This window comes from Oryx dammah, unplaced genomic scaffold (assembly GCF_014754425.2).
Source record: "Oryx dammah isolate SB20612 unplaced genomic scaffold, SCBI_Odam_1.1 HiC_scaffold_18, whole genome shotgun sequence".
Taxonomy (NCBI): domain Eukaryota; kingdom Metazoa; phylum Chordata; class Mammalia; order Artiodactyla; family Bovidae; genus Oryx; species Oryx dammah.
The window spans coordinates 92305997-92332242 of record NW_024070202.1 but is presented as its reverse complement, the minus strand read 5'-3'; the positions used below and the strand labels follow the sequence as shown (position 1 = coordinate 92332242).

General features: G+C 42.7%; 1 protein-coding gene across 1 annotated transcript in view; it reads right to left on the bottom strand.

Moving 5' to 3' along the window:
• Nucleotides 1-26246, bottom strand: part of SND1 (staphylococcal nuclease and tudor domain containing 1) — a 423281-nt gene that overhangs the window by 252129 nt on the left and 144906 nt on the right. Inside the window, exon 11 of the mRNA XM_040259576.1 lies at nucleotides 17318-17407. Within this exon, the coding sequence (XP_040115510.1) occupies nucleotides 17318-17407 (90 nt within the window). The remainder of the gene's footprint in view (nucleotides 1-17317; nucleotides 17408-26246) is intronic.

The window sequence follows — 26246 nt, the reverse complement described above, 5'->3', positions numbered from 1 at the left end:
GGAATAATAGAAGGTTATAATTAAGCATTAAGAACTAGACTAAATGAAATATAGTTTGGAGAAAAAATAAACGTTCAAAATTCAATAATTAAAATCTCAAAAAACAGATGTCTGACTTTAAATGAGAAAAATCTAAGGGACTCAAAAGGGGGGAAGCTATTCTACTTCTTAAATGGCCAAATCCTATGTAAATAAAGCCCTCAACATCAATGACTAGACTTATTATATACAAATTACAATTATATATAAATAGAAGCTTTTTTGCCCTTAACTTTAGATCCACCCTCCCTGGAGAAGGAAATGGCAACCCACTCCAGTACTCTTGCCTAGAGAATCCCATGGAGGGAGGAGCCTGGTAAGCTACACTTCATGGGGTTGCAAAGAGTCGGACACGACTGAGTGACTTCACGTTCACATTAGATCCACCCACATGGAGAAGCCTGATTTTGTATGCTAGTGAATCTAGCTGATTATACAGTATGGCACGTTTATCAAAACATAAAATAAAGCCACAGCACCATAGTTCAAAAAAGTTAAAATGAACACAAATTGGTGAATTATCACACAATCATGAAATAAGATTACACAACCACTGCAATTATCACTTCAAGAAATTTCATTTAAGTTTGTGAGGAAATGTTCAGGTTATGCTGTCAATTGACATACATATTTATTTATGTCTGTGTATGTATGAATCAAAGAAAATCTCAAAATGCTAACAGTGCTTTGAATTACTTTTAATTTTCTTTTATACTTTTCAAACTTAATATAACAAACATATATTGTTTTTATAATCAAACAAAAATCACAGAAGGAAAACAAAAGATCTTAGTTATGGTGTGGTCTAAAGTGACAATAGTCACACTCACCAAAAGCATAACCTGTGTGTTACTGATAATAGGAGAGACTTGACTTCCCAGGTCCAATTCTCCAGAAGGCTTCAAATCAACTGACAAAATTTTATTTAGTGCTTGCATGTTCCTACTTCCCTATTTTCAAAAATAACTTACAAGTCTATAGTAATTGTGTACAACCTTACAAAAACCAGAGAAAATATTTGGTAAATACTTAACCTGGGAAGAAAGTCAAAGGGGTCCCTCTCAAAGAAGGGTCAAGAATGAGATCTGCAAAGCTTTGCCAAGTGAAGAACTAAAGAACTAAGATGATCAACAACAGCAAGATGAGCAGAATTACTAGAAACGAAGACACTCCACTGCTCAAAAAGGTAAAATACCAATGGGAATGCAGATGGAGGTTTGCATCTGTGGAAACTGCACACGAATCCACCTTTTCCTAGCTGTGGGAATGCTACTACGTGATGACAAGACTAATAAATAAATAAATGAATAAATAAATAAATAAATAAAATGAATGTAGATCAGGATTTACATTCTACGCTATATAGCCAATGTAAATCCTATCCCTAAATTAGTTAGTCCTTAGAAGAACTGGCATGTAATGGGGGAGGGGGACAAGAGACCAACAAATGACAATACTGCTGAGGATGTACCTGGCCTAATTCATTTTGATCAATTTTGGTTAATATACACTTTATTGTAAAAAGGACATCATTTAGAATCCGTGGAAACCTTAAGGGTAACATTATGGAGAAATGACAATATGACACGAACTCATAACCAGTTTACTTACAGCTTTTAATAAAGCCAAATTTTTACCTCATTTTGTTCTATTTAGTACTAGGATAACTTATTAATTGCTCTGAGAAATGAAGAATCACTCTATAATACAAAGAATAACAAATCACCTGAAGCATCAGTGAAGTACTTAAAATGTGCTACCATGTATGGATGTGAGAGTTGGACTGTGACTTTGGCCACCTCATGAGAAGAGTCGACTCATTGGAAAAGACTCTGATGCTGGGAGGGATTGGGGGCAGGAGGAGAAGGGGACGACCGAGGATGAGATGGCTGGATGGCATCACGGATTCGATGGACGTGAGTCTGAGTGAACTCCAGGAGATGGTGATGAACAGGGAGGCCTGGCGTGCTGCGATTCATGGGGTTGCAAAGAGTCGGACACGACTGAGTGACTGAACTGAACCTATGGGGTTAGGAACGAACCTATTTCATAGTATTATCGCAAATGTAATCCATCTCTGAATTCAAAAGTAAATCAAGGTGGCAATAATAGTTTGAAATGTTAGATTAACTGAGCATTCATTTGGGAGTTGAAAAGCAGGACATCAAACATTTATTTCTAACTGATGATAAAACAGCTGTGTTTCTTGGATAGGTAAGTTCAGGAGACAGAGAGTTCAAGTTTGAGACTCTCAGAGAGAATGGGGGCTTAAAAAAATGCTGGTTGGGGCATACTTTGTCCTTTATTTAGCTTACTTTGGGTCATAGAAAATTAAGTTCTCATCACATCGCCTGCCAGTTCCCATGGAAACTCTATCAAGCTATAAAAAATGTACAAGGAATCTCAGAAAAGAAGAAAACTGGATGTTAAGAGTTCTCTCCAGGCCCTTCCTTCCCCAGGCCCACTCCCACTTCCTCTATGAGTCAGGCAGATACAAGTCAGAGCACTGAGCACTTGGGGATCAAAAAGGTTTTCTTAAAAAGAAGGGCAAGCAATTGAGTGTCATCTTCTTAAGACTGGTTTTCAAGCCAACAGAGGCTGAAGAAAATAAAATGAATGGCCATCTTCCTTTTCTCTCATTCAACCTTATCAGGACACAGAATAGAACAAGTTCACATTTTATTTGTCATATTATATACTGCTCCCTGATCTTCATTTTCCCAAGCCCTGACTCAGTAGTTTGCTATTATCGATTGAGCTCTTACAATGTGCCGAGCACTGCAGTACGTACTTTCCATCTATTACCTCATTTAATGCTCATGACAGGCCTGGATTAGGTAATGCTACCCCAGAGATTCAAACCCACGTCTTTTTGCTTCCAAAAGTCCATATGCTAAACCACGACAAATAGCCAAAAATAGGATATTGACTAAAATACTCAATTGCTGTTAAATAATAAAAGTACCTCATGTAAGAGTCTATTTAAATGATACAGAGAAACCATCACATTGAAGGTTACAAAACACTAAGTACCATATAAGTATTAGCTAAGCTGAAAATTATGCAAATACCCAAATGCATAAAAAGAAGATTGGAATAATACATACTTAAGTATTAACAGATGCTACCCTGGGTGGTAGTTTCCTTTTGCTTTAACTTTTCTTTCAGAAATATTTTTTTTAGAGTGAATAAGTGTTGCTTTTGTCACTGATAAAACAGGCAGTATGTGTTATTTATAGCAAAGCAGCAAAAACAAAATACACTGTCATACAGAATGGACATTCTCCCCAATATTAGCTGAATTCATACTTACACTTTCAAGCAGAAAAATTATGGTCATAGAGAAAACTAGGCTGAATAACAACAAAAACTCTTTAGTACTTTTAAGTACATAAAAATGAAATACAAATGCAAAGATGTCATTTTGGGCAATATATATGAAATTTTAACTATTTATGATACTAGTATTTGAAGAATATTCACCCACAAACACATCTGTCTATATTGGCTGAAAATATCTCTGGAAAAGATTTACAAGGAAATGATAATACTAGTTATTTCTGAGGAGGTAAACTGAATTGCTGAAGGACCAGGGTAGAAGGGAGCTCTTTTATTAATACACCATTTGTCAGCATTTTGAGTTTTAAATGTATTACCTACTCAATTTAACACAAAAAGTAAGACTAGCACCCCCCCCCCCACACACACACAGAAAAACATAAAACAATGTTATTGACTCTCCAACAAATGCCTAACAGATATGTTAACTAATTTAAGGGTCTGCCTATTTTATACAATAATTTGTCAAAAATATCCTGTGTTTCCATATTGGCTTTCCTGCCAAATGACTTCAAAATATCTGTTTCAGCAAATGAAACAACAAAGAGGATTTAGTTTCTTGATTTGACTTTGAAAATCTTCAGGAGAAAAATAAAAAAAGATGCATGGCTTTATCCATATACGTCCTTTCTAAAAATGAAACCTCCATCTATTTTTTTAAAAAAGTAAAGAACATGTTATATAAAACAACCAAAAAACGTTTCAAATTATGGCTTCCTGGCTGTTTAAAAATTAAATTTAAAAAGTATCTTTGCCTTGCCATAGATACATATCAATGCAAAGAGGAATCTCTGCAAGAAAAGGAGGAAAGAAGAACCCCAAAATCAACCTGGACACACAGGATGGAGGACAGGGACAATGGCTTGGAGTCAGGGGAGAAACAAACGCAATTATCAATTGCAGGAAGGAGGACCATGCAGAGAAGACACACGTTCCCAGATTTGGAAGCAGGTCCCAGTGTCAACCAAATAGTTTCTCTTTTCTTAACGAGTGCAACACCCAAGCACCCACAAGATCTTGTGCTCTGGGCAGTATTGAGCTGACCTATCACCGGAGCACCTAGCAAGCATACATATACCCTGGCCCAATCCTGGCTAGAAGGGGTGACCAACAGGTTCTTCCTCATGCATGCTTTCCCTTTTCCAAAAACAGAGCAAGTGATGGTTCAAGCAGGCAATTTAAAATGTACACAGCATCGCTAGCCTTTCAAATTCTATGCTCATCCGAGACAGCCCAAGCCCAAGGAGAAGCTGGAACTGCCAAGCAAACCAAGCGGACTTGTTCAGACAGAAGCTGATGCATTGTCAGCTTTGGTCATGGACCAAGTTCCATGCTCCTGGGAGGAAGAACAGAAACAAGAAAAATGACATTTAGCAAATCACTTTTTCCCTCTTAAGGCCAGAAAGGTCCCAGGGATCCAGTGCAATGGCCAGGTCAGACAGCTTGGCAGATGGGCGTGTGAACTGGAACAGGAGAGCTACCACAAGCTTGGAATTCTGAAGCTGTTCGGGTTGTGGGTCTGAGCACCTCTGAGGAGAGGGATGGAAAATGGAAGGCAGAAGAGTCAGGAAGAAGAAGGAAACCACCAGAAGGTTAGAGACAGAAGGAAAGGAAGAGGGAGTAGGTGTGTGAAAAGGAGAAAATATGAGAGGCTATCAATATCACATTCAGTCTCAGAACGGCAAGAGAGACACAACAAATCTATCTAGACTTAGTGATCATATGACCATTTTCCCTTCAGAAACTCTGATTAGCGACCACCAAACCAGCAGCACTGAAGAACAGCAACACGACTTATCCTTGTCTTTCATCTTCAAAAACCCTCCCATGCTGCGGAGTTCAAACCACACACAGCTTTTCTTCCCCATGGCTGGCAACGCCACTGGCAATGAAAGAAACTAGTAGAAAATGTAAAAAAGGCTCTAAGCCGCCTCAAGGTGTCGGTCATTCTGACACCTTTGGTTTCCAAAGCCGTGTTGGCTAAATGTAGCAAGCTGACGAATGATACAGGAAAACAATCAGCTGAAGACACAGGCTCCAGAAAAGGGAGCTTTCCCAGTGGGAAAACTGTGACCCCAACCATAGCAGTTTAAACTTTAAATTTCAGATGAAAAGACAGAAAAAGCACTCTGACCGTAACAGTAATGTGGGTATAGCGGGAAAAGAATGAATTCGATCTCCGAGCTTTCTCTTATGGAAGCAGGAGTCTGGTAGGTTAAGGATAATTAAAGTCACGCCATAGAGAGGGGTAGAGATTTATCTTCACACATTTAAACGCACCTCTCAAATCTTGTGTTTTGGCTACTGCAGGTATTCACATTATATTGCAATTTGAAGTAAAATATGTCTTTGGTGTCAAAAAATTAAACTCTAAGGACTATAAAAAGATCAAGTAGATCAATCAATTCAGCAAAAACAGGGCAAAAAAATGTTCATTCCCCTTTTGCTGACAAGGAAATTAAGGAAATAAAAGGAACCATAATCCAAGGTCATGGGGTTAAGTGAACAAGGATTAGGTGTACTTCATGTCCCTGGGCACCAGGCAATGGTGTTCTCCCACCTCTGGCCCAGGCAAGGGAAATCAGCCTGCCTTTTCCCCTACCGGGAAAACTACACAGTGATCAGTATTTGGGTTGGCTGAATTTACAAGAAACCCAAGCGAACTTTTTGGCCAGCCCAGCAGATGCCCATTACGTCAGAGAGTCTCATCAGAGATTCCAGGATGACCAATGACCCTTTCTGGGTTCGTAAATAAGATCTTACAAAGGCAGATTCCTTTGTATTTTTCAGATCAAGAAAACAAGGCAGACTGAAAGAAAGAAATTCACCAAGTATAAGAATTTGAACACACACAATCCTCAGCTGTGTATCTTTCGGCCTCTGAGGTCACAAAAACACCCCCGCCTGTTCATTATGATGCAGGCTGATAACTGTGGATGTAGCCGCAGGGCTGCACTTGAGGTGCTAGTTTCTATTTCCATCCCGAGGAGCTTACATGGGTCCACCCTTTGTGCCCTCCCCCACACTCCTAAGGCAGCGGGCTGCTTCCATCGCTTCCCTATACCTGCACACCGGAGGACTCACAGCTACTGAAACACCCATGCCCATTTTACAAATGGAGAAACAGAGGCGGTGAGAATGCGCAGAGCATATGGTTGGTTAGGGATGCATCTCTCAGCTCTTAAGACTCACTAGGAGAGTAAAGAAGCTTCTGCTGCTGTCTAGCTGCATGTGGCAAGATTTCACTGCAACGTTCAACCAGTTCCTAATCAGGGCCCAGGTCACTCCACTATTTACTTCCCTCCTTTCCCTCGAGGTCTATATTAGAATGAGGTTAAGGGGCGTCAGAGGTTTACAGGCCCCCTGTTGGAGGCCTCCAGCAGGAAAACCCCATGCTCAACTGGCCTCTCCTACCCAACAGTCCTCCCCACCTCCTCCCCACATCCAAGTCTAGCCTGACAGGCTCTGAGGAGCTGGGCTCAGCAGTAACCTGCCAGGCTATAAGGCAAGCCATACGTCGCAGAAATGGCCAAGTGGAGCCGGTCAGGGACTTATTTATTTCCAATTCATCTGGACTATTGTTGGGAAGATAGACATTAGGGAGCCCACATCCCTGGGAATGAGCACGGCGGGCAACAGTCAGGGGCCGTCAAGCACCTGTCATTTAGAGGGTTAAAATCATAATGAAGGATTCAAGTGAAAAATATTCACTTACTGCCTACTAGTTGAGTAAGCCCCTCTGTCAAAAATCATTTTTTAAAGAGAACAAATTACAAATGCTGCACAGGTTTCAAAAGGACACAGGAACGGCCCCAAAGTAGACCTCCCGAACCAAGGAGCGGCTGCTCCAGCTGCCTCAGGAGCAGCCCCCGGGCACACTGCCAGTCAGGGGGAGTCATCAGTTCATAACCACAACTCATACCCAGGAAAACACACGAGAAACATCCTCATTCTACCTATCTGTAAGGCCATGGTTTTTATCTGTCAGACAGAGCTACGCCTAAAGTCTCTTTGGAGTGGGGCTCGAGGTCTCTGTTAGAATGAGGAAATTGAAGACGACAGGTGACAGGAAAACCATCTGCCTGGTTCAGAGCTATGCGATGAGCTTTCTACATCCCTTCTCTATATCCAAAGACTTCCGATTTTTAAGAACTGCCAGGTGGAGGACAAATGCCACTGCTTCTGTAGAGACTTATTACCGGGGGATCCTAATGTGATTCCTGACATCAGGAGCTGAGAGCTGAAGAAAAAGGTCCTACAGGCTCTTCGCCTGATACGGGTGAGGGACGGAGGTCAGACCTGGGAACGGATCCTCCAGAAACCAGCACAGGGGAATGAGAGGATGGAGGGGCCCCAACATTACATGGGGAGCCAGGAATAGAGGACCGTGCTAAGATCCTTACAGAAAAAGAAGTGTGAAGGCAGTAAGCTGTGAAAGGGCTCGGCACGTTGATGCAAGGGTGAGAAGTTCTTTGTGATGTATCATATGGAGGGTAGAGTAGGAAGTGAGACTGGAAATGGAAACATCCCTAAATGACATTATGATATTTTATACACAACCAGCTTTCTTTTCTCTTCACTTAAGGAGGCAGGAGCTCTCCTGCAGGCATCTGGGTACACGAGAGTCTGTGAGGTGACCACGACTGAACACAGAAAGCAGTTCTGACAGCACCGTGAAAGATGGCAGAGACTAGAAGGAGCAGATCCACTTAAGACGCAGCTGCAATAATTGAGAGCTAAGGAGCATACAGACTCATAGCCATGGGTAACACTGTGTAAAGGAAGATCTGGAAGTGGTAACTATGGCAGAATGAGGTGAACTTGGGATGGGGACACTGCCGATACTGAAGTTTGGGATGATGACTGGGTGGTGACAATATTTAAGACCACCAAAAGGTACCAAGGCGGTTTGTGGGCAGAGAAGAAAACCACATGGAAGCCAAAAACTACATTTTAGACCTAATAGCTGACACCTCTCTCCTGGCATCTCTATCTGGGGATTCCAGCAGTTGGAAGTACATCTGAAGGCAGAGAAAGAAGCAAGGGGTGGAAATATTCATATGTAAGAGGCTGCTGAAGCCACCGAGTGCATGAGGTCACACAGCAGGTGGGGCCTCTCCTATCTCTGAAAGACAACTATGATCTGTACAATTCACATTAATATTAATCCAATCCTGCCAAGAGACATGTTTTTTATCTCACCAGATATTCAAATCTGTTCTTATTCAACTTTGCACATTTTGATGTAATCTTACCGCAGTTAGACTGTAGGCAGCTTGTGACAGAGATGATACTTTATTCACATTTCACCTCCCAAAAGGTACCCAAACATCATGTGGCTTTTCTGGACTATATTAGTTCCATGAGCACAGATGTTTTTAAGGTTCCAACCCCAATGTCTTGAACAAGGTATGGTATGGAGTAGTTGCTCAAGAACTATTTGCTGAATAATAAAAATGAGTTGATTTCACCAGGCTTCCTCTTCTGGCTTTCTTATACTTTCAAGTGATGAGGCATGATCAAAGCTTTAGGGGCTCTTTCCTCAAAGAGAATTAGCCTATTCAACCTTTGTCTTCCGAATAGGGCCACCTGCTCATTAGCCCAGCCCAGTCCAATCACTTTTTACAGCCAGAAGAGGAGGGAAGGCAAAGCCACAGAAAAATCATCCAGTCCAAAAAGACTAGATTGAAGACAAAAACTGAGATTCCGATAGTGACAGGAGAAACTCAGGCAGAGCTGCCCGTGGCACACACCTACGCAAGCGACCTGTTTCACGCGGCACCGCAGACCAGGCCTCTGCTAATTATCCCTCATGTCCTATTCATCAGCCTTAAATGGGATGAGCACAGTTCATCAAAAGCTCCTGCCAGAATGATTTCTCCCAGGGCGTGCCATATTTCAAAATGCTAATGATCAAAGTCGAAATGATGGAAGCCCTGTGACTACAGCAGCCTTCTTAAGCAGACATCAGCACTGATTCGTCAAGGAAGGGAAACAAGGCAGAAGTCTTCAGATGAGCCTGCCAGCAACACTAGAAACGTGCTCCCTAGTCATCTTTCAGTCGCTAAGCTGTATCTGACTTTTGCAACCTTAGGGATGGTAGCCCGCCAGGTTCCTCTGTCCATTGGGTTCTCCAGGCAGGAATACTGGAGTGGGTTGCAATTTCCTTCTCCAGGGATCTTCCCCGATCAGGGATCAGACCCACATCTGCACTGGCAGATGGATTCTTTACCACTGAGCCACCAGGGAAACCCAAGTATTGGTTATTCTGTATCAACTGTCAACTGGTCTGGAGATCACAGGCATTAAAGCCTGGGAGAAGAAAGGAGGGAAAGAAAAAAAAAATGCAAGAAAGACAAGACAGGCAGGGGGTCAGAGGTGAAAGAACATCAACATAAAACCCCAACTGATGGATTACTTTTCAAAGGAGCTTATCACTAAAGTACAAAACTTAAGAATGAGAACTCCAGTCAGCAGTCAACTGGCCAGACAGACGAAGATGCATCACTTGCATTTGCATCTCCATTGTCCTATGCCCTTCCGTCTGTGTCTTACCCTCTTCTGATGAGAGCACGGGTCTTTGGATTTTGATCCTACCCTAAACCAGTAGGATCTCACTGTAACCCATCACATCCTTAACGACTATTTCCATATACAGTCAGATTCTGAGGTTCCAAAATGACATGAATTCTAAGGGGACACTACTCAGCCCACTACACGTATCATCATGAAACCACCAGGAAAGACTGTCCGAGCCAGCAGTCCTTATAGGGTAGAACTGCAACGCTTAGCCGCATGCCAATGCAGGAGACCCAAGAGATGCAGGTTTGATCCCTGGACCAGGAAGATCCCTGGAGGAGGGCATGGCCACCCATTCAAGTATTCTTGCCTGGAGAATCCCTATGGACAGAGGGACCTGGCAACCTACAGTCCATGGGGTCTCAAAGAGTTGGACACAACTGAGCACACACACAGGAATATCTGAAAGCTTGCCAGAGGAAAGATAACTAGTCAATGGAAGCAAGAAGGCAGTTCTAGGTATCAACAAAAGACCTTGATTTGGTAAGAATAAAACCTTTGCTCAGATTTTAAATGCATTAAAACAAGGAGCACATAGCCTTTGAGCTCACAACCGTATGACCTCAATTATGAAGCCCTAAGACACCACTTGAGTCACCCAACTGTAACGAATTGGAAGAATTTCCACCTTGCTGCCAAGTCATGTCAGTCATGTCCGACTCTGTGCAACCTCATAGATGGCAGCCCACCAGGCTCTGCCATCCCTGGGATTCTCCAGGCAAGAACACTGGAGTGGGTTGCCATTTCCTTCTCCAATGTGTGAAAGAGAAAAGTGAAAGTGAAGTCGCTCAGTCGTATCCAATTCCTTGCAACACCATGGACTGCAGCCTACCAGGCTCCTCCGTCCATGGGATTTTCCAGGCAAGAGTACTGGAGTGGGGTGCCATTGCCTTCTCTGGAATTTCCACCTTAGAACCAGACAATTGTGCATACTACCCTCTTGTACACCCACAAGTTGTTCATGTCCTTAGGAAAGATACTCAAGCAACTGGAAATATTAGCCTAACTTTCTGGACACATCAAAAACAGAGGCCACGAAAGAAATCTTAAAGAGTCTATGCCTCAAATTTGGACTATTTTGGAATGATGTCTGATTTTGCAAATATACCAAAACCTTTCTTCCTAGAAAATTCATACGTACTATCCCTATACAAACCCTTAGAAGATGAAACTACTAGGGAAAAAATATTGTGAGAAAAGATAACAAGAGTTGGGTTTGCTTCCCAACAGAGCACGTCTGGGTAGTCTCACTTTACTCTCTTCCACACGCTGTAAGATATTCTGTACATTATCACTGAGCCCAAGCTCAAAAGAATCTATTTGCTGTAAACCAAGAGGTATAGGAAGTTCGAAGATTTGCAATTCAGCACATTTTATAGGGTTTTTTGGCACATAAGGGTTATTTTTAAAGTAGAGAAAAAAAGCCTGTCCTCTCCCTACCCCCAAACACAGCTGAGCTGATTCAGCACAAATCTCCCCCTAAAATAAAAGCCCAGTTTGCAGAGAACAGGCATGGAAAGTTCCAGCCCTAAGGACGATATTTCAGAATCTTGGGTGAAAAGATCAGGAGTGGGTGGCTTAAGCCAATTGACGATCAGTTATAAATCTAAGGACTCTCACCAGAACCTACGAGCAACCTGGGAGTCCAGGGAAGAAGGTCTTTAAACCAAGTAAGGTCTAACAGTACCCAGAGATAGGAGATCTTGAGGATCCTGGTATCTAATAAACCATTTCCCACAGGTAAGCCTACAGAAGAAATTTTCAGGAATGCAGTTTCAATTTCTGGTTTCTTCATTTATATAAGATGTCCTTTCTGAAGAAGGCATAAGAATATACTTCATACAAATACCACACTTCACCAAAGAGCTACGTGCTCAGCTCAACACCCTGACGGTCTCTAAAGCACAGAGGTACTCTGCCCCACCTACAGATAAAACAAAACCAAGAGCTCATCAAGAAGAGCTCTCAAGTGGCAGCCAGGAGAATGCTACCTTGCTGGGAACAAGTGAGTTTCCAGAAACCCTACAGTCATTTCTGTTAATTACCTGCACCAGACAAGAGAGCTGATGAGTCCAGCCAAGAGGTCAATGGCATCTCCAATGACCCTTGGTCTCCTGTGGTGCACTGACACGCTCTCGTCCCGTCCAAGTGGGAGAAGTCTTACTCGGAAAAGGTATGGTCAGAAAATACGAGCCAGTTCAAAACATCTCGATTTGGTGAATATCTTCAGCCATTTATTCAAAAAATTTATAGCCACACTGATGGTAACAGCTGGCACTGAGAAGGCAAGGACAAGCAACCTCGCATAAACCTGTCAATTTAAATCACAATGCATTCACAACCCTAGGGCCTGTTTTGATCATTAATGTAGAGGACTTTTCCATGGCGTGAGTGAATCACATTAATATGAAGTGAAAAATGTGGAGATGACAAAGGAAATGTTTATAAAAACCAAACTAAACTGCATCCGAGGTAATTAAGAACAAGAATCCCCAGACTGCCAGCTTTGTACTTAACACAGGGGATTAAGCTAACACACAGCAAAAGTATTTTTGCGACGAAGCCTGTGAGAAGAGTAAATGAATTCTCAAGGAAGCCCAACACCCTTGAAGAGCACCCACCGGCTGAGTTGAGTGCCGCGTCGGCTAAGGAAGGCTACACGGGGGTCTCCTCAGGGTCCCGTGATCACACAGGGACTGGAGCACTGAGTGTGTTCCTCAACCTGCGGGGGGCCCTGCCGAAGATTAAAAAAGAAAAAAGTAACCTGCCCTTTCCCTTCTCCCAGAAGCCTCACCTCTGCCAGAAGATGGAAGAGAAAGTAAAATCGGGCTCCACACTGGCTTAACACTGTTGGCTATGACCTCACAGCGTCTGTGGAACTGAAGAAGATCATGTAATCTGACACGGGCTTCTCGGAGGAGCAATCTGAGGAAACATCATTGCACAGGGACATCTCAAAGACTCATGAGATAATGTCTAGAGGGCTGAAGGCATTCAGAGGGTTGATCCCTGGTGCTCTGACCACCTGCGGCTATCTGTGGACAAGGATGCTGTGGCGGCAGAGAATCAACTTCTCACAGCAGGTAGGGTGTCATACCCCCAAAGCCCCCTGACCCTGGCCATCTACACACCAGTCAGTACACACAACAGGAAAGCAGACCTTTCCAGACACCCTTTAGCATCAGAAGCATCATTAAAAGCATGGACATCTATAAAATAGGAATCTTTCAGGGCAGAGGTGAAGATTTTACAAAGTGAAAACAAAATCAGTGTTTACCAGGAACAACCAACTCAATAAATGACAGCTCTAACTTTTTAAGCTAAAATAGGCATTATATGAAGTGCTTTAAAAAAGCAAGTCTTTAGTTCATGCTACATACATATTGGAATGGCATGAAAATCATGCACAGGTAGCCACCGAAGAACAAATGAGCCGTATCTTCTACAGTCGACCTAGACTTTCAGAATATTTTATCCCAGAGAAGCAAGGCTATTAACAGTGGTTGGGTTGCCAGCTTGGCTCATAAAAGCACATTAACTCAGAATAGAGATAATATCGTTTACATACTATACCAACCATTCTAAAAAGTGAGAACAGATTTTTCATGAGGTTCGGTCTTGAACCTGCTGGAACTGTTAAATCTGGCACACACAGAAATCATTCCCACCTACCACCCAAAAGCTCCATACCCCCAAAACCATGACCCTCAAGTAAAATAGGCTTCCAAAAAAAGAACAATCTAAAGCAATAATTCCCTAATTTATAGCCCAATAACATTTCAAATGTCTGCATTTATCAAGAAAATTACCTAATTTTGAGTGCCTAAAAAGAGTCTGAATAGTTTACAGAACAAATTTTAATGACATAAAAAGCACACAAAGTCAGCTACTGGTTTACAAAGGAGCCTCATTCCCCAATTTACTTATTCAACTTATTCAACGAAAACAGTGGTAAAATCTTTAGGGAACAGATGAACGCTGCAGGGTTGGGGTGGGGGTAGAACTTCTAGAGGCAGGATAGCCTGGATTGAGCATCTTTCTACTCCCAGGGCTGAAGCTTCATTGGAATTTCATTTCATCCACCATTTCTGACCCTTCAATGGTCCAAACAGGTTACAGCTTTGAACACAATGGTCCCCATGGTGACAAAAATTCCACAATCAAGGGATAGAAGTTACAGTGATTCACATGTCATTTGTAAATGCTGTATTAAACAGATTAAAAAATATTTAGAGATCCTATGAAATAGCTGTGGAAAATTCCCAATGAAGATTCCCAGCTACCATTACCTTATTCCACTGAGAGCAAAATGACTTAGACATACAAACTCTTGCTTTCCTAGGGCTGACAATCTCTAAATATTAAGGAAAAAAATACACAGAGAAAGAAACTGTTCTTGCGATCAGAATAGGATTGTAGCTCTGGTTCTCTTATAAGTGCATCACAATCTCATCATCTTACACAAAGTAAGGATGCCATTTTGGAAAACTACAGGACATGCTGAAGTTACCAAGGATCCCATGTGCCCACTACACTGGGACCAGGAAGAACCCCAGAAGAAAGTAGTCAGGCAGTTCTCTCCTCCATGCATATTCCCTGAGTCAAATCTGAGTGAATGCACAGATGGCAGATGGCAAACGGGGGGATGGGGAGGGCACTGGATCAAGCAGTGTGGCAATTCAGACAGCTTCTGAAACTCTTCCAGGATATACACGTCTTCTACCTCTTCCTCAAACCACACAAAACACAAACACAAATGTATACTCAAACACAAGCGCATACGCATTTTGTGGAAGTGGGTATCAGGTAACACCCAAATCTGGGCAAGGGCAAATTAGTTGCCCATGGATTACATCTCTTGACCTCACCTGAAAAAGTCAGGCTATGCTAGATTCTACATGAAAGCAGTATCACTAAACAAAACAAAATCTTAATAGGCATCTGGAAAAACATGAATGACTAGTTTTATGGCAGATTCTCATCCAAGAGAGAGGAAAGGCAAATAATATTCCCAGCTCCGAAATGATAAAACCAAGACTCAGAGAGGTGCCTGGTTACTTTAATTAAGGCATTTAGCCAGAATTAAATCTGGGGAGTGAACCAAAGTGCATTTCCATAACTGAAATGGAGGCCACTGAATCTAACAAAGCACTGCACCACTTTACCTTCAATCTTATTTCTCTACATTCTAGAAATCCCTGCAAACTGTCTTATTATAGACTCTCTGGGATGGTCAAATAATAGTCTGGGCAGAGAAGATGATTTTTACCTCCATTATCTTGCTTAAGCTGTGACAGGCAGCCCTAATCAGCTTCCGTGCACACAGGCACACACAGGCCCGCATGCACCCTCTCGGTGCCTCTTAATCACTACATGCTGCTCTCAACAGCTGCAGAGGTCTGAAGGGAATTGGCAGAAATGTGTGATGATGTGCGGGCCACCCCCTTGAGGCAGCCACTGCCCTGTCTGCTCCCAGACTCCAGAGCACATGGGTGTTTGCTGTTGCAACTGATGGGCCCAGAAGACAGGCAAGTGGTTTCAGGTGGTGAGTCAGGAAAAGCAGTTTGCATCAGGAATGTTCTAGCCCAGCAGAGCTGAGCTGCGTCCTTCTCCCTACGTGGGGATACAGTATTCATCATTTATACAGTGTCACCATGGGGGACAAAACTTGGGCTCAGCACAAACAGAATCCAATCAACTCTGATGCAGAGGCACCAGTAAATGAGGTTTCTCCCACCAAGAAGGAGACTAATTGCTTAAGAATTGCCACCAAATCTGACACTGGAGGTTAGTCCTTTTATCCTGAGACGGAGGACTTTACAAAGGCCCAGCAGGCACACAGTGTTTGAGAGCAGGGCCCTGGACCTAAAACCATTTAGCAGCTGCTACTCTGAGCTGTGATCTGTGCTCCCAGAGATGAAGCAGAATCCGGGAGGGCAATATTCAAACCAAGCAGGTGGAGGCCATAACACAGGCCACACCTAACTGGCTGCCCACGAAGTGAATATGCACTGCTACCCCTTTCAATGTGATTCTTGGACAGATTTCAATAGATATGCATGCGTATGGGGGCTGGCGGGGTGGGGAATGGGATTCCTTGCTTGTCTCTATGCCATTGTTTATGAGCCAGTAAATGAGTGATATGGTATCAACTTTGTGAAATAGAGATGTTAGACATTCGATCAGATAACAGGAGATCTAGAAATTGAAAGAGGCTTAAAGCCATCATTCGCACTACACTTCATGAATGAATACAACATTCTGTCAAATTTTATACAATGACAAATGAGCCTATTTTCTGAAGGAACCTGAGGAGATTTAATACTCATGTTAGGGAATCCAGTTTGGTGTCTCTACCTCAAAATTAGCAATTTCATCTTATGCCCAGCTTCAAAATCTCTTGTTATAATTTATCATTCTAGTGACTATGGTATATAATAAAATGGCTTATATTTGTATTTATTTTTACACTACTTTGACAAACCTCTCACAACTCCCATCATTTAAAAACCTGCATGGAGGTAAAGAATGCTAATATGGCTTCAACATGCTGAGGCCAGACTTAGAACCATGGCCTTTCTGAACCCACAACAAAAGTTGGCCAAAAACGTAACATTTCCTGGAAGAATTCCCACGAAAACAAAGTAAGGAGAAGACAAATCATAGTCCTCCACAAATTTCTCTCAATTACCAAAGGAAATACTCCAACTCATTCCCTCTCTTTACCCAGGACACAAAGAAATGCTCGGCACAGGCAGGGTGGGGAGGTCAAGGAAAGTCAGGGGAAGATCAGAGGTTAATGATCCGCTTGACAGAACAGCAAGTTCTGCAGCTCCTAGAACATTCTGCTCTGACAACCCAAGGAAATGCCCTCTGAGGGCCTCCAGGCTCCACCAGAAAGTCTCCCCAAGAACCACCGGGAAACTATGCTCTCTTCCCCACCAAGGCAGGCTCCCTCTTCTCCACAGAAATAGGGAAGGCAGTAAAGAGCAGCCACCTTCTTTCCCTAGCAAATCCCACAGCCCCAACTTTTAATGGAGGTGGCTGGAGAGAAGCAGAGAGCCAAGTGAATGGAGCTCAGGGCAATATGCAATTACTGAAACTGGAATTGAGCCTGGACCCTGGAAAGAACTCGCCGTGAGCGCCTTGGCAATCACACTGTGGTCAGGGCCCCAATTTTAGACTTCTCCCGAGGGATGTCACTTCCTGAGACAGAGGCACGCCTCTCTTTGTATCAAAGCAAAATCGCTTGACTTGGGGGAGGCAAGTCATCTATCTGCCGGTCTTTGGGATTCCGTCAGAAGGGCCGAGCTTAAAACAACACACAACTATTCGTAAATAGGTTTCTGTCATCGCTTACCTTCTTCCCAATGAGCTTCTTCCGCAGAAATTCCCGGGCTTCAAACATGTAGGGAATGTCATAGAGAGGACGGAGTTTCTTGTTCTTATCCTTAAAGCAAAATAAAATATCACATCAGGAATGGGAAATCAAAGCAAAAACTGAGACAGGAACACAGCCAAGAGCACGAGATACAGACAGTGCACGTGGAGGCGGCTCTGTCTTCCAGTATCACAAAGAGTGAATAACTGCTGGATACAGAGTGAGTGGTTAAGTGTTTGGTGGCTTTACAGGGAACAAAATTATCTTTTACAAATGACACGCTCAAAAATAAGCAATGAATTGTTTACGCAACAGGAATCAACCTAAATGTTCCTCAACAGGGAAACAGCTATCTAAACTGCAACATAAAAGCAGCTCACTGAGTTATCAGGGCCCTTCTAATATTTACAGATATACTATAAATCTCATTCTATTACTCTATAAGCCTTTATTAAGCATGTACCAACTATTAGGCCCAGACAAAGCACTACGTAAAGGTATGTTATAATCCTGGACTTAAAATCCTTGTAACCTAACAATAATAATAGCAGAAATCCTGTAACTATGAAGTAACACGAAGCAGTTTTGAATAAGCACTGAATTATGTGATACAGACGAGGGACTAAGCGCTATTAGAATTCAGGGAAGTGGAAAGAAAGAAGTAATCAGGAGATGTTTCATTGACAAGGTGGGACTTACCATGAGTTTGCAGGATAGGAATGAACTAGGAAGAAAACTAGAGATGGGGAAAAAAGCAAAAGTAGAGAGGCAGGAAAAAACAGTATTTCAACAGACAAATAATGCAATCAATCCCTTCGTTATTTCTTGGAGCTCAGACTGCCCCCAAAAGAGGTGTTTTGAGCAAAACAACTGAGATGAAGAGAGAGGGTCCAGATAAAGGCAACAGAACTGGGAACTGACAGGACCTTGAGAGACGTGAGAACTAGTTTAAGAAATGAATTAACAGCAACTGACAGGGGAATGGACAGAGGGGATAAAGGAGAAGGAACCTGAGAAGTGTGGGGGTGGGGTAGGACAGGGTATGCAGGACTGGAGCATGTGAATAAGAAACTGGGAGACGCTGGCTAGACTGGTTGGTATGATTAATGCTTCCCCCCGCTAGCCCCTTGAGTTCCACGAGAACAGAGATCATGTCCATTTCTATTGTCCTCTGTGACTCCAGACCCAAGTATACAGTACTGCCCTTATAGTATATATTGGATGTACTAACAAAAGAAATATGCAGAATTATATACGAGAACAAGTATGCCATCTGCATGAACAGATATTTGGAGAAGAAAAAAATCAGAGAAAAAAAGAGAAAATTAAGCAATAACCTCCAACCCAGATGCATGTCACTGCTTCCCATTCTGTATGATTAGTCCACCTGGGCTCACGTTTGTTTTGCCATCTCTTATATACCTGACACAACAAGGTCTCTATGTAATTCATTCTGTACTTAAAGTATTCAAATTACAGTCTCTTAAGCATCCAACTACACTCAAATTAAGAACACTTATCATTTTCATCCTAATGACAAGTCTGAGGTCAAAGGCTTCAAAATAGAGGTTTTCCCCTAGACCCAAAGCAAGACTTGGCCTCCAGAACACATCACTTAAACATTTCAGTTCACTGATATCACCGAGAATATGCACAATTCTTTGAGTTCAAGCTTCATATATACCAACTGTCTTCTCATTTCTCCGGGTTAAAAAATAAATAAAGGCAGCAGGATCACTGCAGTGCTCCTCAAAGAAGTGAAGACACCTTCAGAATTGAAGGTGAGTCTTTTTTCCTTTTGCGAGTTGACGTGTGAGAATCTACACACTCTGAACAGGAACAACTGGGATTTCTAAACTCTGATCAAGTCATATGGTGGCATGACTGCTGCCTAATAAGTATAGCCCTAAACATGAACTTCTTTAAAGAAATAACCTACCACTGAGTTTTCCTTAAAGTGGGTCACTATTGAGAAGCCCTGAAGTAGAGTTTATGACAGCACTATTCACAGCATAAGAAAGATTGCTAGACAGAAGATACTAGGTATCAGTAATGAACAGCACTTTAAATAAAGACAAAAATCAATGATTATCAGAATCGGCCATCAGGAGCAAAACAGTCCCAACGTATTCATATTATTCCTCTAGCAATAGAGGGCAATCTATTAGGAGAGGAGGTATGTGATTACTAAGTGAACATTTACTTTTTTTTAATGACTTAAACAAAATAACTAAAATTTCCCTTCCACAGCCTTAGGATATGCCATAGAACCTGATATCAGAAGCTTACCCTGCTTATCCTGAAACACCACCAAGGTAAAGGCAAGGTCACTTGACTGGAACTCCAAAACAAGGAAAGGTAAGAAACAGTTTCAGTAAGCATTTCAAATAAGGGCCATGGGATGAGACACACCTCAATGTGCGAACATGGCAGCCTGGACAAGAAAGGCGCTTGACTGGACTGGGCTGAGCCAAGACACTCTCAAAAGAAGAAAACAATACATCAAACATCCCAGCAAAAAACAAGGCGACTTGAGTCTGATTGTATGTCTCTCATGAACCTAGGAAAGAACTAATAGCACAAGCAGAAAACAAGATATCACAAGTGAAAACAGAATGATCTTGTTACTCTAACCCTTCAGATCTAGTAGCTATTGACATCTGTAAACATCTTACAAGAGAGATATTAGAAGTCCCTAAGAAACTACAAAATAAAAGCAATTCCTCCAAATTACCAGGTACATAAAAGCCTTTGAAATCTCTAAGAGGCAATTGAGGTATGGAATGTATTCTGAGAAAACAAGACTTTAGCCGAATCTTGCCTGCTAAAATGGACTGTCTAGTTTAGATTCTAATCTACATGGAAATGCTTTTTCTAAAAAATAAATAAATACAGAAAATAATGCTTGATTTTTCTGGTGGGTGGATAATACACAAACCAGTATGTGCTGTAATCACTGTTCATCCTGAGAAGTGACTCTGTATGTAGGCCTGGCGATGACTCGCATTATAGGTAACTTCAATCATTTTACCTCTTCTTGTCTGGGGAAGGAAGCCCAGTACCAGCATCTCAGCATCCAAAGACATGCCTGGCATCCTCCCCCACCCTCAGGATCTTATCTTCCTAAAATGAGGTCTCTGGTTAACACTCATCTGGAGGGAACAGAAGGGGTCCCTAACAGGACTAAGTGACTAACACACACCAATCAAGGTCTTTATTCTCAACCCCATCTCAGGCCTACATTTTATCCAGCCCATCTTGCAGACAAAAAGCTGTAGCCAAAAATTTTACTGGACCCAAGGATCCTGGAGGAGTTCTTAAAACAAGGCTCGATAAACACAAATCATGAAAAGATTGATAAACAAGACTCCAGTAAAATTTTAGAGTTCTTTACTAACCCATGAACAAACCGATAGGCCAAAGCACAGACTCAGTAGCTGATAAGTGAAACAGATAAAGAAAAAGGCAGAACCAGGTGAGAGAGAACTGAAATACTGAGCCACAGGCATTGACTTCTCAGTGAGGCTTACCCTCATCACATCACATTTTAACTGACTCAAAAGAGGTATGGGATGCAGTCATCTGGAGAAAGGCAGAGAGGACAGCCAATGCAAAGGCCTCGAGTTAGGAGATACCTGGTGGGTGGAAGAAGAGCAGAGGCATCACTGTGGCTACAGCACAGAGCAAGAGGGAAGAACAACAGACAAAGACACGTCTGACTTAACATCCAAAGGAATTACTTTGGCTACTGTGCTCAGAACAGGCACTAAAGCAAAGAAAGGAGAAAACAAAGGAAGACTGATTAGGAGATTATGGCATTAATCTAAGTGGGAAATGATGGTAGATTACATCAAGAAGGAGCAGTGAGAGAGTAAGAAGTGGTTAGAATCTGGGAATATTCTGAAAGTGGGTAGATGGAATATGAGAAGAGAAAAAAGGGAGAAGTCAAGCATGAAGGTAAAGGAATAACTGGTGGGGTGGTGGGGTTATCACATGAGATGAGGAAGACCACAGGTAGAGGGAGGCGGGGTAAGAAAAGGAGTTCGATTACCGGCACGCTAAACTCTCAAGTTGAGGTGTTGCGTGGGCAGTGTGGGTTTGGAGAAAAGCTCTGAGCTGGTAATTTACATTTGGGAGTGGTTAGCATATAGGTCGGAGAAGGCAATGGCAACCCACTCCAGTACTCTTGCCTGGTGGGTCCCATGGACGGAGGAGCCTGGTGGGCTGCAGTCCATGGGGTTGCTAAGAGTCAGGCATGACTGAGCGACTTAACTATCACTTTTCACGTTCATGCGTTGGAGAAGGAAATGGCAACCCAAGTCAGTGTTCTTGCCTGGAGAATCCCAGGGACGGTGGAGCCTGGTGGGCTGCCATCTATGGGGTCACAGAGAGTCGGACATGACTGAAGCGACTTAGCAGCAGCAGCAGCATATAGGTGGTATTTAAAGCGAAGAGACTGAGAAGCACAGAGGACTGGGGCATTTTAACATTAAAAGGTAAGGAGTAAGTGAAGGAATGAAAAACAGGTGACTGAGAAGGAACAATCAGTGATCTCAGCAGGACAAAGGACCAATGTTTCGTCCAAGTCAAGGAAAACAAGTGAACTGAGGAGGGAAAGACTGGCTGTGTCAACGCACAAGGCAAGTGACTAAGATCGACTTGGATTAAGTGTGGGTCATCCGTAACCTGCAAGATCGATTACGGTGAAGCAGTAGGAAAGCCTGACGGGAACTGGGAATGGGAAAAGAAAAAGTGGACAAAGTGAGTACATGTGATACTTCAGAAAGTTCTGCCACCAAACACAAAGACGTTATGTGGTAGCCGGCAGAGGAAACACGGTGAAGAGAAGGGGTTTCGGTTTCCAGTTTTAGAGGGAAGAAATCATAGGCACAGTTCCCGTGGAAAGCCAGTAAGTGATAATGCAGAATGAAGAGGATAGAACTGTTAATACAATGTCTTTACATAGGGAGGGAGGGGGTGGCTTTTCACAGGAGCTCCATTAATTCACCCTAAAGTGTGTGGATGCAGATACTGTTAGGTGGGTACGTGTGGCAGTGAGAGTTGTTGGAATCATCAAGAGAAACAATCCAACAGAAAAACTGGCCAAAAGGTATGAACAGGCATTTCACGAAAGAACGGCAGCGAGGCATTCAGTGTATGAAGAAAGGTATCACTTCATTAATAATCAGGGCATCGTAAGCTGAGATACTGTAGGACATTGATTATACTGTCAAACTCTAAAAATGAGGATGTAGGGGAATGGGTATGCTGTAACCGCTGATGGGAATATAATATGGTTCGGCCACGATGGCACGTTCATATGGTGCTACTCCATGTAAGCACTCTTATGAGGTTGAAGTTAGAGATATACATCCCTAATACTTAGGAAATTCTCCTTGCTGTGCTGTGCTTACTTGCTCAGTCGTGTCTGACTCTTTGTGACCCCATGGACTGTAGCCCACCAGGCTCCTCTATCCATGGGAATTCTCCACGCAAGTATACTGGAGTGGGTTGCCATGCCCTCCTCCAGGGGAGCTTCCCAACCCAAGTATCAAACCCAGGTCTCAAACTCAGGTCTGCATCGCAGGCAGATTCTTTGCTGTCTGAGCCACCAGCAAAGCCCAAGAATACTGGAGTAGGTAGCCTATCCCTCTTCCAGGGGATCTTCCTGACCTAGGAATCAAACCGGGGTCTCCTGCATTGCAGGTGGGGTTGTTTCCCAGCTGAGATACCAAAGAAGCCCAAGGAAATTCTTACAGGTAGGTATATACCAAAGAGAAGCCTGGCTCGTGCAAGACAAGGAAGGCAGTGCTCATGTTTATGGTACAATCACAGAGCAGTTAGTCTAAATGAGAGCAACACACTAAAACAAATCTGAAAAACAACACTGAGCAGGAAAGTAAGTTGCAGAATGATAATGGTTTAAATACAGACTAAAAAACAACACTATTCCTAGAGCTATGTAAACAGCCAAAATACAAAAATACCTTGAAATGAAGGTCAACGGTTGGTTACTGACGCAGGATAGGCAAAGGATGAAACAGAAGAGGAAAAAGACAGGGTCGAGGATGAGCGCCCAAGCACTGTATCTGCAAGGCTGTGTCTTTAAAAAGAGGAGGATCTGAGCAACATGGTACAACATCAAGGCAGAAGAAGGAAAGTTTGCTGTATTATTCTATAATGTCAGGGCCTTTTTAGACTAAAAAATGATTAGGGATAGGAAAACTCCACACCTGGTTTGGTCAGCTTTTCCCTTGGCTCACCATATCTCATACTTTTATTTCTCTCAGAGGTAGAATAATTGGCCATTCTTTTCCTCATAAATGCATTAAATTCCTTTTTCCCCCCTTCTCTCAAAATAATATTCTTTCACAGATGCATCTTTCCAAGAGGCAGAAGGGAATAATTTAACTACCAACGGGCTCTCAAATAACCAGGGTCAAAAACAAGTTTGTTTGTTTTAAAAAGGAGACTTGAAATACACTACAAGTAGCCAAGCAGAATTATACTCTATGAAGATCTTAAAACAGACTGTTGAATTAAAATAAGAACAGACACAATTCGATTTAAATGGATAAAATTTCAAAAGGTAAATGGACCAGTCCCAATTGCCCTGCCACACAAGCTCTGTTAATAAACAAAAGGCTGTGATTTCCATTTGAATTATAGACTTAAAATAGGAACATTACCACATGCCCTGGGCATATTTACAATCAAGGACCTTTCAATTCCCTTGGCAGCCAGGATACAGAATCCACAGGGATATCCACTATTTATTATCCTTAACACATACAATAGCACATTTTTATAAAAGACAGAGCTAACTAGATGGAAATCTACAGCCAGCAGCTGTAGGAAAAGGGTCAAAATCATAACCACCTTGACCAAACGGAAGATATCTTACACTATCAACAGGAGCACACACAGAAGATTCATGTACCTAATACTCCCCAGGAGTCACTTCAAAGAAAAAGATGCTTTCTTTCTCAATTAACTCTATTTCTTCCTCCTAAAAAATCCCTCTTAAAGGTAAATGTGTGCTGCGTGCTAAGTTGCTTTAGTTGTGTCCAACTCTTTGCAACCCCATGGACTGTAGCCTCCAGGCTCCTCTGTCCATGTAATTCTCCAGGTAAGAAAACTGGAGTGGGTTGCCATTTTCTTCTCTAGGGGATCTTCCCAACCCAGGGATCGAACCCAGGTCTCTCTTGTCTGCTGTGTTGGCAGGAGGGTTCTTTAACCACTAGCACCGCCTGTGCTGTGCTTAGCTGTGTCTGACTCTCTGCAACCCCAGGGACTGTAGCCCACCAGGCGCCTTCGTCCATGGGGATTCTCCAGCCAAGAATACTGGATTGGGTTGCCATGCCCTCCTCCTAGGGATCTTCCCAATCCAGGGACTGAATGCAGGTCTTCTGCACTGCAGGCAGGATTTTTACTGTCTGAGCCACCAGGGAAGCCCCTAAACATAAATAGGGTCTATTAAAAAGATATGGTCTGGGTAAGTCCTGAATTTGCAACAATGCAATACATTTCAGACATATCTCTAAGGAGGCAAAGAAAAATGTTAAATAAAAACTGAAAAAACAAACAAACAAACAAAAAAACCTGAGATGTGATTATAAAAATTTACAGGTGGGAGAATGGAAGAAGGCTGGACTTTGAACCATGAGATTATGTAAGACACTGGGCCCCTGAAGCATCCTGTTGCTTTTATAGAACCCTTAGTTGACTACTCTTTTCTCATACTCTTCGACTCATCATTTCTATACATTTGCCCACACTTCATCAAACCTAGGACAAAAAAACACTGGATCTGCTTCTCAGTCTTCAATTCATTATGAAATGATTATGAACTTAAATTACAGCAAGGGAAGTGAGGCTTAAGTTAAGTAACATGCCTCCAGTCATGTTAACAAGCAGAGCTAGGCTTCTGACCCCGGCTATCCCAGCGGCTGTAGCTGGACAGCCAGACACTACTCTCTCTTGGCTTCTTACCATCAAAGGACAACCGATCACCACCTGTCAGTGACCGTCAGGTTTAGTGTGGGAGTTTGGGAACATGCAGGCTGCCAGGCCCACATCAGATACTCTGATTCTGCAGGTCTGGGGTCCTGGCCCCAACTCTGTGTTTATGGTAAATAGTGAGAAGGACCACGGGGCACTTTTTGAGAAATGCTGCCAAGTGCCATTTGAGCACTTTGGCCCAACTTAAACCAATGGGAACGGAAGCAAAGGGAATCCAAAGGTTTAGACAGTCACACAGCAACACTAAGCAGCTTGTTTAAAGTCCAAATGGCTAAGTAAGTAGGTAAATTAGTAAATAACTGGGGAACTCACGTTTCTTCCTCCACATGTAGCTGAAGATAATTTGAAATGTTCCTTAAATTTCTTTACAGACAAGACAATTGGCAACGTCGTCTAGTTGCCAGTCTAGTAACGGTAGGAAAACAAGATTATTAAAAATTCCTCAACCTGCCCATGGCAGGGAACAGCTGGACTGGCACCCCTCTCCCTGCCCCCATACAGACATCCAGTGGTCTACACCTACACTAGCCATAGTGACAGCAGAGCCAAGTGGTAAGTTTGAGGAACAGCTCCAGTTATCAAGGTCTCTGGGCAACATCCAAAGAGGGAAAGAAGGAAAGCAGGTTTCAGCAGCTTTACGTTCCAGGAAGGGACTCGCCGATCATCTATAGTGCACAGTGTGGCATTATGTTCCATTTAAGGTGCTCTTCCCCAAATCAAAGTCCCTTTGAAAGACCATTATGCAAAGAGCAAAGCATCTGTCTCTGGAGTTGGCTCTCCTACACAATTACATCACCGATTAAGAACATTTTCAGAAGTTCTTGCTATTTAGTGTGTGGATGTAGTAAGCACAGGGGAAGGAGGTGGGAAAGAAGAGGCCAAACAT